Source organism: Taurulus bubalis (genome assembly GCF_910589615.1).
Source record: "Taurulus bubalis genome assembly, chromosome: 16".
Classification (NCBI taxonomy): Eukaryota; Metazoa; Chordata; class Actinopteri; order Perciformes; family Cottidae; genus Taurulus; species Taurulus bubalis.
In genome coordinates this window covers 13,221,599-13,242,750 of record NC_136604.1, presented here as the reverse complement: position 1 = coordinate 13,242,750, position 21,152 = coordinate 13,221,599, and the positions used below count along the sequence as shown (strand labels likewise).

At 40.9% G+C, this 21,152-nt stretch overlaps 1 protein-coding gene across 1 annotated transcript; it reads left to right on the top strand.

Annotated features, from left to right (window-relative positions):
• Positions 1 to 544: 544 nt before the first annotated feature.
• On the top strand, positions 545 to 8,477 carry LOC306749105 (catenin beta-1-like). Its single transcript, XM_079232354.1, has 17 exons — positions 545 to 670; positions 1,642 to 1,691; positions 2,181 to 2,390; positions 2,502 to 2,752; positions 2,907 to 3,145; positions 4,266 to 4,467; positions 4,575 to 4,719; positions 4,860 to 4,963; positions 5,296 to 5,430; positions 5,560 to 5,763; positions 5,906 to 6,064; positions 6,164 to 6,283; positions 6,496 to 6,646; positions 6,743 to 6,864; positions 7,037 to 7,097; positions 7,481 to 7,676; positions 7,769 to 8,477. The coding sequence occupies exons 2-16, from the start codon at positions 1,679 to 1,681 to the stop codon at positions 7,669 to 7,671; spliced, it is 2,307 nt and encodes a 768-aa protein (XP_079088480.1). The 5' UTR covers positions 545 to 670; positions 1,642 to 1,678; the 3' UTR covers positions 7,672 to 7,676; positions 7,769 to 8,477.
• The last annotated feature ends 12,675 nt before the right edge of the window (positions 8,478 to 21,152 follow it).

Below are 21,152 nucleotides of genomic sequence, written 5' to 3'. Positions count from 1 at the left end.
ATCATCATATGTTACAACTTCCTATATGGTTTAATGATATGGTCTATGTATGTGGTATATGTGTGATTGTTCCTCTCCATTTAACCACTGCAGTTTATCATTTGCTAAATAAGTCCTAGTTTAACTGTGAAGTAAAAGTATTAGAAACTTGGATGAGAGAGATATATGAATTGAATAAGCCATATGGGTGCACGATAAAGGCATGTTAGGGAACATTTGTGTGTGTCTGAGTTAACTGCATGTTAATTACCCCCCTCTATCATATCCCGGCAGCTCATGAATCACATTCCATTCCAATGAATGCTCCTTGTCCTCCCCTAACACACATCTTTCATTTACGTCATTCTAAAATATAAAACCTGAAAAGACCGACTTCCTCTCACACCAAACGAAATCAATATCTACCAACAGCTGTAAAATAACAGTTTATATGCTAAAACTTTATTTAAAATGGCGCTCTAGTTTTCTGAGTGCGGCAGAATACTGTATTTTTCCCCCTCGCCATCTTGATGTGCGTTCGCACAGGCGGAAGCAACATCTTCGGCGGAGCAACAGCGGGTGTGGTTCGGACTTCTACGGGTGGTTCACCTAGCAGCCCTTTTCCCATTTCCAGCCAAGAGAAAGGACACAACATCCTCGACAAGAACCACGGAGGAGCCGCTTGACTCTGGTAAAGATAGTATGTCCACTACAGCTGTTATTTACAGCGCGTCAATGTAAATGAAAACCATCTTTGGCTCGGGAGGGGGCTCCGGTGGGGTTTTCTGGTTTGGCTGGCAGCACGGCAGGTTTTGCACGGTGGCGCTTGGATCTACTTTTCATACGTCCTGGTTAGCTTAAGCTAATCAAACCACAATTTAAAAAAAATGGAGGGTTCGCTTGAAAGTCACAATTCGTACAACTAATCGATGTGTAGCGATGGCGACTTAGACTATTGGTTGCGTCTCGTGACAAGTCGCAGCAATTTAGCTCGTGCTTTGTGAGTGAAGCCCTAAACTGTGTTTGTTTATGTTAGCTAGGTAGCTAACCAGCGGAGGGGTTAGCCTAGCGAGCTCTCAAGGTAAACCAGCCAACCTGTTAGCTAGCAGTGGTGGCGCTTCGGTCTTTGATGTATATGCTCTTTTTTAACGTGTTTAGTGGGTGGTGTAACCTGTGCCGCTAGATGGGATTGTATTTGCTTAGGTAGCTTTCTAAGCTCCTACTCAGACACCCCACGAGAGGAGGAGTCATGGAAGTGATTGCGGGGCGTAGGGGTAGTTTCTCTCATTGGAAACCCAAGCTGCGAGGTCGGAACTTGGCCGTGGTGGGGGGAGGGGGAGAAATATTCCTTTGATGTTCTTTGCCGCTGAATGGTGAATTGTGTTCGTGCTGGCCTGGAAATACCCACCACTTTGCTCTCTCGGCTGGAGGTGGAGGCTCGGCATTTCCCCCTCCTCGCTACGTTAGCAAGACAAACAAGCTTCTGAACCACAGGCGGCGGGTACAGGTAACGTTAGCGCAGGAGACAAGCGGGTTTATTGTGAGACAGCGTCGGAGAAACGCGTAAACATTTCGATTAAGTTTGGCTCTAGCAAACACGAACTCAAGGTTGAGTACGAGTTTGTCTTATTTTTCCCTGTGCACTTGTTTCCTTTTACGCAGACATATCTGCTGTGCGGGCTGAGGGCAGACAAGAACAATGGCTACCCAGTGTAAGTATGAAAAACTTTCACATCAAGTATTTCCATGTTGATATGAACAGAGCTCGTCATATTTTACTTTTCACGTACATACGAGTTTACGTAAGAGTGTCTCTGTACATAATTGTATGAAATACCATAAACTTTGTGGCATTGTGGAAGTTGGGGGAAAATGGGAGCTAGGCGAGCACATGTCACAGTATCCTAAGACATGTATATGTCTTTTGTTACATCTGAGTTTCTTCAAGAAAAGGAGCACAGGCTTTGTATTTTCTTATTCCGTTCTTTTTTGTTTGTCAAAACATAAATTGCGTACACTAACCTTTTTTTAATTCTTACAACTCCCAGTTGCATTAACTCAAGATTACTAAAACCTTTTAACATTACTCTTAAAAGTATTTGCATATAATGGGAAACTAAGTAAAAAGTGAGGTAAATATTACCCCTACGCTCCTATTCTGTCATACCCAGTGTTTCACTTAATTTCTTGCTTTTGTGTAGCTGATCTGATGGAGTTGGACATGGCAATGGGAGACAGCAAGGCTGCAGTGAGCCAGTGGCAGCAGCAGTCCTACCTGGATTCAGGCATTCAGTCTGGAGTAACGACCTCAGCACCATCTTTGAGTGGCAAGGGAAATCCTGACGCTGAGGAGGATGATCCAAGTCTCTATGACTGGGAGTTCAACCAACCCTTCACTCCTGAGCCTACAGGTACACAAGATACTGCCTATATCATGATAATTGCAATATCAGAATAGCTACTACGGCATAAATGGTATTGACATTGTCATGGTATTAATCGCCATCTCTCATTACTTTCAGACATGGAGGGCTATGCCATGACCCGGGCCCAGCGTGTGCGTGCTGCCATGTTCCCAGAGACCTTGGAGGAGGGCATCCAGATTCCACCTACTCAGCTGGATGCTGCCCACCCCACCGCAGTGCAACGTCTGGCAGAGCCCTCTCAGATGCTGAAGCATGCTGTGGTCAACCTCATTAACTATCAAGATGATGCTGAGCTGGCCACTCGTGCTATCCCCGAGCTTACCAAACTGCTCAATGATGAGGACCAGGTATGTGTACTAAAAAGTGCATTATCACATGAAAACACTCAAATGGCGAAATGGTGCCTGCTGAGTAACATGTGGTGTCACGTAAGTTATTGGCAATGCATTTTAATTCCCGTTCTAAAACATGCATCACTAACATTAACCGCCTCTGTCTCAGGTTGTCGTGAATAAAGCTGCTGTAATGGTGCATCAGTTGTCAAAGAAGGAGGCATCGCGTCATGCCCTGATGCGTTCCCCACAAATGGTTTCGGCCGTTGTTCGTGCCATGCAGAACACCGGTGATGTGGAGACGGCTCGCTGCTCTGCTGGTACCTTGCACAATCTTTCCCACCATCGTGAGGGGCTCCTTGCAATCTTCAAGTCTGGAGGCATTCCTGCCCTGGTCAAGATGCTGGGGTAAGAAACTGGAAAAAATTTGGGTCTCTTCACAGAACAAAGTGGTTTGTGTTTCTTTTTTGCAACGTATCAATGAATGGCAGCTAATAATGTTTGATCAAATGCCATTTTACAGACTGTCTTTTGAGTTTGTCCCATTGGCCACTAATTGGGATGACTTGTTCGTTTTAGCATCAGATATAGCAAGCAGACTTCAGTGTTCTGTAATCACACACAAATAAGCAACGATTTGTTTATTTTCTTACTCTTACGCCGACTATGTTACTGGTGGAGGCTGGACAGTTAAAAAAGTACAACGATGTACTCTGCTGCAACAGCTAAGATCCTATCAATCATGATTAAACACATGAGTAGGTGCAAGAGAAGACAACCTGTGTTAAAAGTATAGCTTTTCACTAAGCATTGGTCTGATTCACTAACCATTAGCTCACCATAAACAAACTTAACTAACTAGCAAGTAGACTATTAATGTGAAGTCTAAACTGACTAATTGCTTTGCTTAGATGTGAGAAAATCACTGTCAAATAGTAGCTACACTCTAAAATAACCTGCTCAAAATCATCACCCACTAGCTACATTCTCAAAGAATACTCCACAATGCAACCCCTTTGAAAATGTTAAAATGTCCTCCCAGCTACCTTTTCTCTTTGTAATCCCCATGAAAAGCCTGAACATACAGCCAGAACACTACGTTGGCTGGCAAGTTTCAACCTGTTGGATATCACATGTGTGTGTTTGAATTTGCACCTGGAATCATATTTCCACACTTCAAATGGAGGATGGAACCGTTGCTTGAGAGCGGCTGACGGAAACCAATTTTTACAAGACCAACATCTGGTTTTGATCTAAAATTGTAACTTTAAGCTAGTTTTATTCCAATACTTAATGTGACTTCATCCTGACAGCACTGCTGCCTCTGCACCCACAGATGACTGCGATGAATTGAACCAGTTGTCATCAACATGTGCACTTTATAAATATATTATATGTGTTAATTGTGTGTATTTGCATCTGAAACTATAATTTGAAAAGGGGTTTTCGGCTGTGGTCTTATTTATTTATTTATTTATTTATTTATTTATATATATATATATATATATCTCTATCTCTTTTTCCTCAGCTCTCCAGTGGACAGTGTGTTGTTCTACGCCATCACCACGCTCCACAACCTGTTGTTGCATCAGGAAGGTGCAAAGATGGCGGTGCGCCTGGCAGGAGGACTCCAGAAGATGGTGGCCCTGTTGGCTAACACCAATGTCAAGTTTCTGGCAATCACTACTGACTGCCTGCAGATCCTTGCATATGGAAACCAAGAAAGCAAGGTATTGGAAGATAAACATATTCATTTATTCAGGTTCAGATTCTCCTGACAAGTCTGCTGATGCCACTTGGCTGCTTTGTAATAACAACATACCTGAATTTGTTTTAGCTGATCATTCTGGCCAGTGGTGGTCCTCAGGCCCTGGTCAACATCATGAGGACCTTCACATATGAGAAACTGCTGTGGACCACAAGCAGAGTGCTCAAGGTGCTCTCTGTTTGCTCAAGCAACAAACCTGCTATCGTCGAGGCTGGTATGTACAGAAATTGAAAACAACACAATGAAAAATACATGAATGTCCTGGGCTACAATTTCTAGTTGTGGTTTGCATCTATAGTGACATTTTCCTGATGTAATTAATTTGTTTGTTCTATGGCTTGTGTGTGTATGTAGGAGGCATGCAGGCCTTGGGGCTTCATCTGACAGACCCCAGCCAGCGTCTGGTCCAGAACTGCCTCTGGACTCTAAGGAATCTCTCAGATGCTGCCACTAAACAGGTACAATGCACTGTAGTCACAAACGCTAACTCCTCATGAGGGGTTACATGTTAAAAGGATGGTTCTGTTTTTTTAAGGGGGTTTATATGAGGTACTTATCCATAGTGTGTCCATATGGTAGGTGGTGGTGGGCGTGCCCCCAGTTTGGGGAAACGGACAGGAGTACATTCAGCATTTATGTACTGTACAGAATGACAGGAGCCTCTAGTTGGAATAACATTTCCTATAAACTATTAGATGAAACAAAATGCTACATTATTTAGAATGTATTCATTGCTCACCCCTCATTTGTTTTCTTTTGTCCCATCCAACCCATCCTCTGCTCTCTCCAGGAGGGAATGGAGGGTCTTCTAGGCACCCTGGTCCAGCTGCTGGGCAGTGATGACATCAATGTAGTGACATGTGCTGCTGGCATCCTCTCCAACCTGACCTGCAACAACTATAGTAACAAACTCATGGTCTGCCAGGTGCGTATTTTACACACAACCGTTGGCCATAACAATGCATCTCTGTGGGGTGTATATTTTAATACTGTCTGCTGTGTTATTTTTGTGTAATAACATGCATGCCACTGATTGATTCCAATGAAATGCTAGGTTGGAGGCATTGAGGCTCTGGTGCGAACCGTGCTTAGGGCCGGCGACAGAGAAGACATCACAGAGCCAGCCGTCTGTGCCCTGCGTCACCTGACCTCCCGCCACCAGGATGCTGAGATGGCCCAGAATGCTGTGCGCCTTCATTACGGCCTCCCTGTGGTGGTGAAACTACTGCACCCTCCGTCCCACTGGCCACTAATCAAGGTGATTAGCCATCTCAATTTCTCCACACCTCCACATTTTACCCAGAACATTCTGTTAGATAAACATTTCATATCCTGACGTCATTGATTGACATGACTTAATTCCAACTAAGTAAAATAAATGTAATTTCCCCTGTATCTAGGCTACAGTTGGTCTGATCCGCAACCTGGCTCTTTGCCCAGCCAACCATAGTGCTCTACGGGAGCAGGGAGCCATTCCCCGACTGGTCCAACTGCTCGTCAGGGCTCACCAGGACACCCAGAGGCGTACCAGCATGGGAGGCAACCAGCAGCAATTTGTGGTGTGTAACCAAGCCAACAACTCTTTAAGCTTACTTTATTTGAATATTTTAGAGTTTTTATGTATTTGACTTCCCTCTTTTCCACTCAAACACACACAGGAGGGTGTGCGTATGGAGGAAATAGTGGAAGGTTGCACAGGAGCTCTGCACATCCTGGCCCGGGACGTCCACAACAGAATTGTCATCAGAGGGCTCAACACCATTCCACTCTTTGTCCAGGTAAAACATTAAGCCCAATTGTACGACAGACAAAAACAAACTATTGCAACTATTTCCAACTTTTAACAATTAAACGGTTTAGTTTTTTAAAATACCAACTCTGTTCTTTAGTAACTGTAATTCTCCTTTTCTCTTGCTTTGATTTATTTTTGTCAACATCTCTCTTTGGCCTTTATCAAACGTCTAATCTTTCTCTCTGCTATTCACTCCAGTTGCTGTATTCTCCAGTGGAGAACATCCAGCGTGTGGCAGCAGGTGTGCTGTGTGAACTTGCTCAGGACAAGGAAGCTGCTGAGGCAATTGAAGCTGAAGGAGCCACTGCACCCCTCACTGAGCTGCTGCACTCCCGTAACGAGGGCGTCGGTGAGTACGCGGCACAAATATGGGTTCTGCACACATTTTGGATTGTCTGTGTACTTGTGTAGACTAAGTGTACTTGGCTTGTGTTGTCTCCTGTAGCAACCTATGCTGCAGCTGTCCTGTTCCGCATGTCTGAGGACAAGCCCCAGGACTACAAGAAACGTCTGTCAGTAGAGCTGACCAGCTCTTTGTTCAGAACTGAGCCCATGGCCTGGAACGAGGTACACGCATGTCTATAAATGTGCACAAACACACACACAATGTGATGTTGGCTATAAAATAGACTTCACACTGAAAATGTGGGCAAATATATATACTATAATATCAGCATTTTATAGTAAACGCTCCTCCTACATTGGCTGACATTACTTGTGACACTTTTGCCTTTTATAGACTGGAGATCTGGGACTGGATATGGGAGCTCAGGGAGACCCTCTGGCTTACAGGCAGGATGGTAAGTGTCTGTATTATCTTTAATGAAATCCCCACTCAGTTTCTTACCTTTTATCATTTTGGTTTATGCAATTTGATTTATTAAAAAGTATTGGATTTTGTGGCATCTTTTGATATTAATGGATTAATATGTAGTAACTGTATTGAATGTTGTGTGAGTTGCAACACAATTGTATTTCTGCATAGTAGCTTGAGTCTCTTTTCAACCCAAATTCATAAAATCCTAAATATTTCATGAAATCTGAAACTATCGTATCTTGCCTATAATATATTGTTTCGTGCCACCCAGCGAGGATGGCTGATTACTCTGTATTTGTTTAGGATACAGCCAAATGCATATTTTTCCCCAATTTATCTTTTTATTTTATTTATTTGTCTTTCCAGATGGAGCCTACCGGAACTACCCAGCAGCCTACGGCCAGGACTCTCTTTTGGACCCCATGATGGAAGGTGCTGACTACCATGCTGACACTCTGCCCGACCTGGGCCACCACACTGATCCATTGCCAGACCTTGGACACAGCCAAGACCTGATGGACAGCAACCAGCTGGCCTGGTTTGACACAGACCTGTAGGATTGGTAAGACGCAACTTGCAAGTTGACTGTAAAAGAAATATTTTATATAAATGGCAACACACTAATGAAATACCTTGTCTTGTGCTCTTTTACAGTTGTATTCGGCTAGAACCTCCATTGTGATTGGCCGTTATTGTCTGAAGCAGCATTATGATTGGCCTGTAGAGTGGTTGAAGGTGAAGGGAGGAATAAGAGGTCTTGGAAAGTGCCACACAAGAAAATATAGAAGATGGTTGCCATTGGAATGTTAAAGCAAGTTGAAGTGGGAGGAAAAGAAAGGGTTAAAGTATCAGATGTGGAATCACACAATGGAGCAGATTGCCTATATGGATGAGTGCACATGAGGTTGATCTTAAAAGTTTGAAACACATGTTTTAGCCTTGCCTGTATTCTTATCAGTTTTTTGTTTCTATTTTTCTTATTCTATTTTTTTATTTCTTTTTGTATTACTCATTCTCTGTTATGGTACTGACCCAGCTTGCCTTCGCACTAGCCATCTTCATTTTCTCTTCAATGCTAATCATTTGTAATTTTTTTTAAAAAAACGTATATTACATGTAGTGGGGATAAATCTAGAGACAAGTGTTTTATATACAGTATCACTGGTAGGTTAACAACTATTTTGTATGCTATCATTGGATGTCTGATAGAAAAGTCTTTAACGCTATCATTGGTGGTCTAATAAAACCCAGTTTTATGTGCTATCGAGGGTAGCTAGGTTGACGAACCAGTTGTAGTCCTGCTGTGCTTATTTTGGAGACGAGGTTATGACACGGCTGAAAAATAAAATGGCATTTTATTTCATATAGCCTCTGCCCTGTGTCTTCTGTCCTTCCACGTGATGTTGTTTACTTTTTTTGATAGGCAGGACTGTTCTTTTCAAGCTTTTACAAATATGAAGGAGAAATTAAGGAAGTGACTTGAGTGTCACTATCTTGACTACATGCAAGCAATGTGGTATTTCTTAATATGCCAAGTTAAAATGTATTTGTCCATGGTTACCATTCAATATAACGTCACCATCTTCTGAACTCAAATTTGAGCAAAGCAGAAATGGAGGGAACATCCAATAAATAGAGGATTTCCACCAAAAAATGTTGGAGCAGCTCGATAAGCTAAAAGAAAACTGCCTGAATTTAGAATACAACCTCTAAAATGCCTAAAGGCAAACTGGATGCTCGTTATGACATTTGATTTCATTATCGTTTCACCTCCGGTCCAGACCGTTGTAATTAGTCTGTTCTGGTTGTGAAGTGAGGACAATGGCATTGTTGCAAGTCAGAAAAATCTCTCTGCTGTGAGTCAAGGTTCCTGTAGTTTTTGCTGCTGGTGTGTATTTCAGAAACATTTAAGCAGCGTATGATTGAGACGAGCAGCCTGAAGGGTTTTAATAAGTTTCATGGAAGGAGCGCATTTTTTAAAAGCACTTCAAATTCTCATCTAATGGACAGGCACATAGCGTTCCCATACTCTAGGAGCTTTCACATTTATTCAAGGTAAAATATCAAGTGGGAAATTACAATAAAGTATCCAGACATTGTATGAGCTTGCATGTTAGATATTTAGCTCACACTAATACAAGTGAAGATGAGTATGGTAGAGAAGAATATAAAATATCTAGATTGCTACAACTCCAGACGGTAAAGAGCAAGAGTCATGGCTACACCGTTTCAACAATATTTGCAGTGTTTGTATAAGAGCCTGAGAAAAGGTTTGAGGTGGTTTATGAGAGCAACTCAAGAAGGTAATTTCCTGCTATCGTCGAAGCATCACTTTTTTCAAAAGCATGAAGGAGAGCTTTCTTTTCAATGAAATGATAATTATTTTTTTGCCCTGGAAACACACTTTAACCATTAACCTTTTAACCAAGTCAAATTGGGTAAAGTACAGAGAGAATTCAGGCGAGGTTTCCAAAATTTGCATTTCGGCACATTTGCGCATATTTTCGCGCATCTGTGACATTTGAATTTTTTCATGTAGCAAACCTTATATTTCACTTTCATATGACTTATGGTGTTAAATAAACTTGTATCAGTGTGGATTTACTGGGGGAAATGCATTTTTTCAACAAAAAAAAAAAAAGAAAGTTTCAAAATGTGCTGACTCAGCGATTTATGTTGCTGTGTTCTTTGGTTCGTATCTCGGTGATGCTTTGCAGCAGAGGGATTTGGTAAATAGATTTGGAATCTGTGTGGAATTGTCTTGCTGGTTGCTATTTGTCTTTTTCTGATAGCACCAAGCTACGGGCTGCTAGTTCCGGAAACATGCAGAGTGGGCTGACTCGTGACAAAATTATAACTATTTTATTTTAATAATTATTTTAGTTGTGTTGAAATGGCTGACTAATTATTGTAGCCCAGGTACTCTTGTTTAATTTGATGTGTAACATCAATATATTTGTTTATGATTACTGTAATGTTTTACACGGTTTAATTAAAATTTAAAAAAAGGACCTATATAGGTCCATGCGGGGCGAGTTCTCTGGTATGTTTGCACTAAACAAAAAGCTGGTTCAGTGACATGCCCAAATGGTTAAAGAACAATTATTCCATGTCCTGAAAAAGGTTTGAAACAGTGTAGATTCTCACAGCTTTTTTGGAAAGGATCCATCATTGCAGGCCTTTTAAGGTCAATTAGACATTAGAAGAAAAGTGTGGACTTCATGTTAATGAGGACTTTTCATGAGTGAATGAGGTCTGCATCCACAGGTTGTGTACATGACAACCGATCATTTTGTGTGATTGTAACTGTTTGTATTTGACTCATTTGACTCATATATCTACAGATTTAAATGACACATTGTGGCAAACCTTCATACCAGCAGAATGTAATAACTCATGACAGCACTCCATGGTCATGGAATTTCTAGTATCCTGTGATGATAGTCTGATGAGAGCATGACATGGGAACAACTATGTTTCTCTCTTTAGTCGTGTAATGCTAAGTCAAATTAGTTTGTATGTACTGAAATAAAACTGAATAGTTGTGTTAATATCAGAAAAAGTTTGGAACTTATACAGAAATCCAATTATTTAGATAATAGTTAAATTGGCCTCTAAAAAAAGTGGAAATTGCCTGTCGTCAGTGGTCCACTGGCCCTGCCCCAATATTTACACCTCATTAAAGGAACAAAAGGTCCCCATTAACCTGCAGTGCACACCCTCTAATGTCTGATTGCCCCAACAAGATGTATATCCAGAGCTGACCACTCCTCTGATTCTTCAACAAACAAGATGCAGAGCTTCTCCTCTGTCCATTTGTGCCGGTCAGAGTGGAGCAGCAGACTCGGCCCTCACACAGACTCGTTGGCACAAAGAGGAGCTTCAGATGGGACTCTGAGGAGCCTCTCCTCCTCCAAGCTTCAGCTGGAAGTTCCCCCATCTGTTCAACAGAGGGAAGCACACACCACAGAATCGCTGCTAATGGAGCCGCTCAGCCCATCAGCAGGGTACACTCGGTCCTCATTCCCTGTCTACACAAGAGCCAGTGCTGCTCCTTATTTCACCAGCCCCCAGAGCCATTACATCACTTACTCTGTACCCACATTTACCCACGATGCTCTCTGTTTCTGTCTGTAATGTGTTTGGTACCTGACACACCAGCTTTCTGCAGCACTTTAAAAAAAATAATATATTTTTGTGTTTTTCCCCTTTAATTGTGCAACGTAGCATGCAAACAAACCCATACTTGAATAAAAGACGCAAATTAATCATTCCGTACCAAGGAAAATAACGACAATGTTGACGACAACAATAGTTGATATATATTCCCTTTGTAAATATTGCAGTGAAATATGAGTGAGTCTACCTTTCCTGTTATTAGAAGGTTTATAACACTGGTCACATTTGCACAATTTTAAAGGCTGAATCAGTTCAAACTAAAATTGGTATATTTTATAGAACACAAAAGAACACTGTGGCAAGTATTTTATATCCCTTTATTACACCAAAACTATACACATTCAGAATGCCACATTCAGAATGCCAAAGCAATAGAATGTCAAAGTGGAAATGTTTGCACTTAATACATATTTAGTGGATGCAAAACCAGTGTGTCCCTTCACTAAGAAATTCCCATCAGAGACAACAACTATCATAAGGTGAAAAACACTGGAATGTGGGTGATTAAACAAGAACAATGCTGCTCTGAAGTGAAAAGCTTATGCCAACATTTGAGTGATTTTCACCTCATCTGAGCTCCACTGTGTTATTCAGTGGAGTGACCAGACACACAGTAAACATGAATGACAATATAATGTGTGGATTCATGTACTCAAGTACTGGCTTGAAAACATTCTGGAGGTATTTGTACTTAACTTCAGCTACATTTGAACTACTCAGATGGAAATATTGGACATTTTACCCAACGGCAGTTATCTGCATGCACACTGTCACAACTGACTGGAGCACTTAAATAGAACACACAGGTGTTACTAATAACATTAACGTTATTAGTAACACCTGTGCCTTTTCCAATATCACATGTCAAAAATGTGTGCTGTTAACCAGGGAGATCCTTTTGATGACTACTATTACTAATCTTATTGAAAAAAAACCAAAGGCTTCAATTGAGTTTGACGTTTTATTATAAAACAAATTTGAGCAAGTGCTGCAGAAAGCTGGTGTGTCAAGTACCAAATACATTACAGCCAGAAACAGTGAGCATCGTGGGTAAATGTGGGTACAGAGTAAGTGATGTAACGGCTCTGGGAGCTGGTGAAATAAGGAGCAGCAGTAGCTCTTGTGTAGACAGGGAATAAGGACTGAGTGCACACATTCATCCTGCTGATGGGCTGAGCGGCTCCAGTAGCAGCGATTCTGTGGTGTGTGCTTCCCTCTGTTGAACAGATGGGGGAACTTCCAGCTGAAGCTTGGAGGAGGAGAGGCTCCTCAGAGTCCCATCTGAAGCTCCTCTTTGTGCCAACGAGTCTGTGTGTGGGCACACTGGACAGAGGAGAAGCTCTGGAGGCCCGAGCAGAGGGACTGTCTCTCTTCAGGAGGGATTCAATGGAGAAAGGACTGCTGAACTTCACCTCACATCTGATCTGAACAGGTCTGCTGGCCTCAGCCTCCGGAGAGTGGAGAGCCGAGCAGAGCCCTGATGGTCTGCTCGTGTTCTCCGTTTCCACTCTGGAGGCCAACTCAGGGAAGAGCTGCAGGATTCCTTTGAAGTGACGACGCGCCATCTTTGCTGTGATCGGACTGAGGTCCAGTTTCCAGTAGTTTCTCTTACTGTCCAGAGAGTCAGGAATCACTGGAATCTGAAATATACAAAACAAGGTTATAGAGACAGGAAACATTGTTAAATGAAATAATAAAAAGTACATTTCAAATATCAAAAGTCTTTGAATGAAAACTTACCTTGACAAAACATTTGTTGGTTGATAAACAAACTCGGATGTGTTTCTCAACAGATTTTCTTTCTTCATAGATTAATGGTGCCAGTTTGTCCATCAACTAAAAAACATAAAAGGTGTACATTTTTTTAAAGGTTTTTGAAATGCCAATCTGTGTTTCATTCGATAGCATTTTTCAACAGTCATTAATTTTAACACGTCTTGACTCTTTCTCACCTGAGTAAAAGTGAGCATCTTGCCTGGAGCGTCTTGGAGGACGAGAGCGATCTTAGCCAGGTAGGTGGTGCTCTTCCTGAACAGACCTCGCTGAGAGCTGCTGGCTGGACCAACGAGAGGCAGCTGAGCTCCAAACGTGTCAGTCTTTTTCTGCATCTTGTTTGTTGGAGAATCAGAGGAGTCAGGTCCCACACCAATTGATCACGACCTCACTGAGAGCAGATGTGGACCTGAAGTGGTCAGCTCTGGATATAAGTCCTGTTGGGACAATAAGACATTAGAGGGTGTGCACTGCAGGTTAATGGGGACCATTTGATAAGTAGATGAGCTGTTATTGCTGGAGGTGGAGCCTGTGATCACAAAAAAAATCGTGCATCATGCACTGTGTTCACAATATCAATTGCCCACTAAAAATATCAAAGTTCATATACGTTTGTCATATAATCTATTTAAAAATAAGTCATAAATTATCTTGCAGTTTGTTCAAACAGAAAACATTGAATTTGTAAAAAAATTGTATAATTTAGTGATATTCAATCTGTTTTTGATTCAGTCCATTACAGTGACATGGTCAGTCAGTGCTGTACTCATCTTGAGGAGGAGGTTGTTGCCCATTGACTTGTTGTAAAAAGGTCTCACTCCCATTCTCTCATTCTATAACGTATATGTATGTATACATTTGTGTGGTCTTTTATCTTTTTTCCCTCATCTTTATTTGATGATGTTTCACTTTCTAGTTTTGGACCAATAGGCTTGCTCAATGATAGATAACCACCCTCCCACTCTACTGATTAGTGTAACACATAAAGGTGTGCAAGCTACTGTTGACATCACCCCGATGAGGACCTTTGTAGGTCATTTTAAATACATTTTGCCATGTACAAAAAAGGCATTTTAACTTTGCACAAAATGTAGTGTTTTGAAGGAGACAATATTCCACCCATGCGTTGAGCCCTTTAGAATATTAATTAAGCACAGGTACCCCTGAAGCATCCAAAGAGCAAAAGTATATGATTACGAGAAAGGCAACTGCTGCGCTGTCTTCACCATACAGATAGATTTCGAAGTGGAATTAATGCACTCCAAGAATTTGTCAAGAAAAACGTATATATCCCAAAATGTGGACAGTTTTTTTAAACAATCTGGGGGTCCGATGAGTTGTAAAAGCTAACCAATATGTTTATTAGGATTGTGAAGACTTAAAGCAGACTCATCGCAGACAGACTCTGCTTCAATATCCCCACACTTTTGTAGGTTTTTCAAAGTTAAGCTGACTGGTTTTGGTCTTTGATTGGATTCTTACATGCTGTTTTTTAATAAACCAAAACACCCCACTACAATCCTTAAAAGCTTTTATTCACAGACTACGTTTTTAATTCATCAAACAACATTTGGTCTTACTCTTATGTTTTGTACGGAAAGAACACACATTTAGTGGATCAAACTACTGTGCCCCTTCACAAAGAAGTGCATTGCTCTCACAGACAAAGGCTGTCATAAGTACTGGAATGTAACAGTTTAAATGGCTGATGGTTGTGAGTGGGTTGTGAGTCTTTGGTCATTTTCCAGTAGTTTACACCTCATCTGTGCGTCATTCACATTCAGTTCAACTGACTGAACAGACGACTGAAGAATGTTACTAACACACACAGTAAACACCTTTTAAAGTACACAGTGTGAGTTTCAAGACATAAAGTGATCATCTGTATTGATAAAAAAAACACTGACTTTATTGCTCTGGAAAGAACATTTCACTGGCTAAAGAAAATACAAATTACTACACCAATAAATTCCTCTTAAAACTGAATAATCATAATAGAGCTATGGAGGGATTAGCATCTCTTCAATTTATATAAGGCCTTTGGTGATTTCTGAGGGGAATAGCTACTCTGCACATTGGGTCTTCTTTTGGAAGAACAGGACCACACTTCACTCTTGTCATACGCCTATAACGCCTTCCTGTCCTGCACACCCGTGCGTTCTTGTTTTCTGTGCCCCGCCTTCTTTGTCTCACCTCATATCATCTCTCACTGGTCCCCTAAGTGGCTACATTTTCATTCAGCTGACAACATTTATGAGTAAAACCTGAAATCCCCTAAAATCTGGAATGGCCCGGGTTCAGCAATGCAATTCAGACCCCAGAGCAGCTTTTGTAACACAGCTTCAATCAAAGACAAGTGAAGTCAGCTAGTCCTGTGTTTGGCAAAAAAAAATGGAAACCTGCAGACTCAACCCTCCATCAAAGCCAACCTCTAAACTTGTTTTTAAAGCTTTCAGCATGGGTCATGTGTGGACGCATCTGAATGAGGATCACTGATGTAAATGACCTGTGTCATTATGTGGGACAAAGGGCAACAGGTTTACTTTAAAGCAGTGATGAGGGATGTGGTGCAAATTGCTGGAATCTGATTAGATTGCTCATTGGAATGTCAGTCACTCCGCTGTGTATTGTGGATTATCAGCCTTTGAAATGCTGAAAAAACACAATTTGATGATGTCTCTTATAAAAATGTAAGACAAAATGTGAGATTGAACCGTGCAGTTACACGTTTTCTTATAATAACTGGTGTTTAAAAAAGCCACAGCATCACAGGTACAGAACAACACACACCTGAAGATTGAATCAATTTGCTAAAGTGTGTTTGTTGCTCCACTGAAAACAACTCCAATGTGAGTACTGCACATCTCACAAAACACATTAGTGAGTTCACTTTTAGGATTATTGAAAAGTTAACTGGCAAAATATATTTTAAAGCTAATACGTTATCAATGTTTTTAGAATGTGTTTATATATTGTCTTCCAAAATGGACGATACTGTATATTTCTTGTAGATTTAGAGTTGCAAAGATTTTTCCTCACTTGTACATTGCATTGGACAAAACATATATTAAATGTATATTTTAGTATATGGTCTTCTAATAGATACATGTTTCAAATATTAGTTTGTAATGTTAGACTTCTAAAATGGACATCTAATCACAGGCTCCACCTCCAGCAATAACAGCTCATCTACTTATCAAATGGTCCCCATTAACCTGCAGTGCACACCCTCTAATGTCTTATTGTCCCAACAGGACTTATATCCAGAGCTGACCACTTCAGGTCCACATCTGCTCTCAGTGAGGTCGTGATCACTTGGTGTGGGACCTGACTCCTCTGATTCTCCAACAAACAAGATGCAGAAAAAGACTGACACGTTTGGAGCTCAGCTGCCTCTCGTTGGTCCAGCCAGCAGCTCTCAGCGAGGTCTGTTCAGGAAGAGCACCACCTACCTGGCTAAGATCGCTCTCGTCCTCCAAGACGCTCCAGGCAAGATGTTCACTTTTACTCAGGTGAGAAAGAGTCAAGACGTGTTACAATTAATGACTGTTGAAGAATGCTATCGTATGAAACACAGATTGTCATTTCAAAAACCTTTAATTTTAATTTACACCTTTTTATGTTTTTTAGTTGATGGACAAACTGGCACCATTAATCTATGAAGAAAGAAAATCTGTTGAGAACAACATCAGAGTTTGTTTATCAACCAACAAATGTTTTGTCAAGGTAAGTTTTTATTTGAAAAACTTTTGATATTTTAATTATTTTTTTTAACGCTATTTCCCGTCTATAACCTTGTTCTGTATATTTCAGATTCCAGTGATTCCTGACTCTCTGGACAGTAAGAGAAACTACTGGAAACTGGACTCCGATCAGATTACAGCAAAAATGGCTCGTCGTCACTTCAAAGGAATCCTGCAGCTCTTCCCTGAGTTGGCCTCCAGAGTGGAAACGGAGAACACGAGCAGACCATCAGGGCTCTGCTCGGCTCTCCACTCTCCGGAGGCTGAGGCCAGCAGACCTGTTCAGATCAGATGTGAGGTGAAGTTCAGCAGTCCTTTCTCCATTGAATCCCTCCTGAAGAGAGACAGTCCCTCTGCTCGGGCCTCCAGAGCTTCTCCTCTGTCCAGTGTGCCCACACACAGACTCGTTGGCACAAAGAGGAGCTTCAGATGGGACTCTGAGGAGCCTCTCCTCCTCCAAGCTTCAGCTGGAAGTTCCCCCATCTGTTCAACAGAGGGAAGCACACACCACAGAATCGCTGCTACTGCAGCCGCTCAGCCCATCAGCAGGATGAATGTGTGCACTCAGTCCTTATTCCCTGTCTACACAAGAGCTACTGCTGCTCCTTATTTCACCAGCTCCCAGAGCCGTTACATCACTTACTCTGTACCCACATTTACCCACGATGCTCTTCGGTTCTGTATGTAAAAGTATTCTTCCTACTTTTGAGTTGCACTTTTATATGTTCTACGTTTTTGAGAGGACCGTACACTCCAGATACATTTCTCCTTCACATCAGACACACTTTTAAATTGCATACGGTCAATTAATGATATCATGTGTGTCAAATGTTTTTTATTTGTGGTTGTATTTTGTTGGAAGGAAAATCCCCTGAAGCTCTACTTGATAAGTTGTGTCTAATATGGCTTCTGAGGTATTTTATACTTTTTTTCACATTTCTTTTGCGTTTGATGTCGGCATCTGACCAAAGGAGGGCAGCATAGTATTTCAAAGTTTGAAAGTTTTTGAAATACAATAATGTCAACGCACAGACCCTTGTATCAAACAGAGGATTAAAGGTTTTTCTACTACATCCTGGTATTTTGTTTTTATTGAGCATGAATGTAATTAGGTTGTTTTACTTCTGTATTCCTCCTAAACTCACCTGAAAGTCTACCCCATGCCAAGTTTAGGGTGTTAAGACACTACAACATACAATGCATGCCATAAGAAACCATACTATATACTACAGACCATGCAAATTGCTGAAGTTGTTAAATTTGAACTTCAAACCCGGTTTCCTGAGGCTGCGGCATAGGGCTGCAGTCCCTATTTAGTCCTTGTCATTATACTGAGTTGACTGACCACCGTGGCAAGGTTACAGTGAGCAAATATGTAATGGATGAAAGCTGTTTGCTTTTCTATTTGCAGTTTATCTGCGCTACGATGTACATCGTCTGAACCATAACCTACTTAGTCTGTCTGAACTTCTCTTACAATTCACATTGAGAAATCCTGCACTAGAAGTTGCATGAAGGCAAGTAGAATTTTAAGCCATATTGGATTTAGTCAGGATATAAATGCCATAGTCAGGGTTGATTAAGAAAGCTATATTCATTTGTTTGCACTGTGGCTCTTTTACTCTACTGACCCATTTTCAAACACAAAAGAATGTGAGGCCATTCTCCATCACCACACCTTGCTGTCGGGTCACTGGGAAGTCATGAACACAGGCAAGACGGGTATTCATTTACGACCCACTGAGTCAACATTGGAACTTCACAAACAGGCTTTGTAGCAAGTGGTCTGCAAGAATGTAAAGGGGTTACCTGAGATGTTTAAAGCCAGAAACGCTAGAATAAAACTCAGACTGAAGAATTTACAGAGTCACCAAACATTCAATAATTATGTTGTCCAGCACATCAAACACATCAAACACACTGAGGAAATTCACAAATATTCATATTCTAGGAATATAAATCAAACATTAGATTTAAGGTTGGTAGTCTCAGGCTCAACTTCAATAGATTTGAATCATAAACCCACACAATCTAGAGAATAATGTGTACAAGATGATAAACATTGCCAACTCTCCACCATTTTGAATATCGTCGGCACAGCGCATTGGTGGTAAAAAGGTTGTAACTCATATGGTTTATTTACAAATGTGAGACCCTAAGTGTCTCTGTTTGAGTTATTAAGCAAATAACTCAAAAGATCTGAAGTCAAGTTTAGATATGAATTCTTATTCTTTTCATCTCCCTACTTGACGGCCCTTATCAAGGTAAAAAATGTCTGGCGGATAACATCAAAGCATGTGATTCTTGCAGTCCAGGTCCATCATGAGGCGGGAACTTGGCTGGGCAGAGGGCAAGGAAGAGAAGTTTGTGAGCTCAGCATTTGGCGTTGTGTGCCCACAACATAGTTCCACTCGGTGGGATTACTGGTGGACGACCTAGATTGCAACGCAACCCTCTTGCCTTCCATCTTTTTTTCCCTCCCTCCGCTGACTAGTCAGGGAGTAGAGTCTGGCAGTCAGACAGAGCGGCTGAGCATGTGATTGACTGAGTGACACACTGAGTCACAGGAGACAAACAAACGTTTTCATTTTCTTCGCTGCTTGTCATATTCCTCTAATTTATTCCTGCTGTTTTTTTGTCATTCACTTATTGTCATTCATCCTCCAGGGAAGCCTCTTTGGGGATATCTTATTAAGTCATATCCTAGGGTTAAAAGGGCTGAGCCCGGCACCAAAACTGCTTTGTTTTCAATGAAACATTCACAGATTTAACATAGAAAGTGTTGAGAAAGTAATGGAAGTTTTCCATTAATAGCAGAATCAGAGAAACTGTAGCTTGTCTGTCTCACCACTGTTAAGGATTATTGTCAGTTGCTGCTTTGTGTTTACTGATTGTGTAAACTGGTTCAAGCAGTAATCCCCCTGAATGCTGCATTGTGCTGTACAAGCCAGTATCGCTCAGGATGTATCAGATTGCTTGACCTCACCCTGTGTATGAGGGTCTCTGTCTGTATGTCTGTTTTTATTTTAGGCTGTTTGCAAATTGGTCTCACAAATCCTAAACCCAAAGTTAGACCTTAACTACAGTTAGATGTTAGACTTCATCCCTGAACCAAAATATGAATCGACCATATTGTGTACTGACCCAATGCATGAGCGCGTGTGTTTGTGAGTGTGTGTGTGTGTAGGTTTCAGACTAATCTCTAAACAGTCCTACAGCAGCTTGTTTACACAGAGACCGGAGACACCATAGGGACCTGCTTCACTGAGGAAAAATGCATTAATATTAGCACTGGACCTTTCATTTCCAGTCTCCAGAGTAATGAAAAAACTCTGAATGTCTCATACTTTTTAATATATATATATATATATATATATATATATATATATATATATATATATATATATGTATATATATATATATATATATATATGTATATATATATATACATATATATATATATATATATATATATATATGTATATATATGTGTATATATATATGTATATATATACATATATATATATATATATATATATATATAAATATATATATATATATATATATATATACATATATAATATATATGTACATCAGTAAGATAATATTTCCCTTATGATTATTAATTAACGCATAATTAGAATAAATTAAGAAGTACCTCAAAATAGAAGGCTCCTTCTAACATATGTAGCTACTTGACCAAGAGAAATAAAAAAAAAAGTAAAACCAGGTATCACTGAAATACTATACAGCGAGTGGCTGCCATCATGAAATATAATTGTACTCTGTGTACTCATGCCGTAATGTCCTGAGTAAGTACTGGAGCTGTCCTGGAAGTGTGATACTCTGACGTCATAGGATAAACAGGCACCAGTCGACATCCGTTCACAACAAACAACAATCGGTCACGTCGCGCTCGTCTTCCTCGTGCCGGCCCCGCCCTGCACCGCCCACAGCAAGCTGCAGTCATCCTGAAACCACCGTATCGCCTTTACAGCCGCTTCATTCAGCCTGCGGGACTCTGCGGCGTTCAAGTACCGTGCATGAAAACGACACGTCAAACATACGAGTCTCTACGGGTTGAGGCTGTTTTAGGCGTGGCTGTTGTATTATTTTGGAAGTTGCACGAAGCTACTTTGTCCACTCCATGAATATACAAATACACATTTCATTGGGTTAATACATGCATGTGTTTTAAAACTGAATCAGTATCGGCTATATATGGCTATGTTCTTTATGTTTAGTATTATAATCTACATTCCCTTTATTCTCCATTATATCTGGCACATTACATCGCATTTTTCCATCAAAAATGTCCTTTTTTCCGATGGTGAAATGTAGCC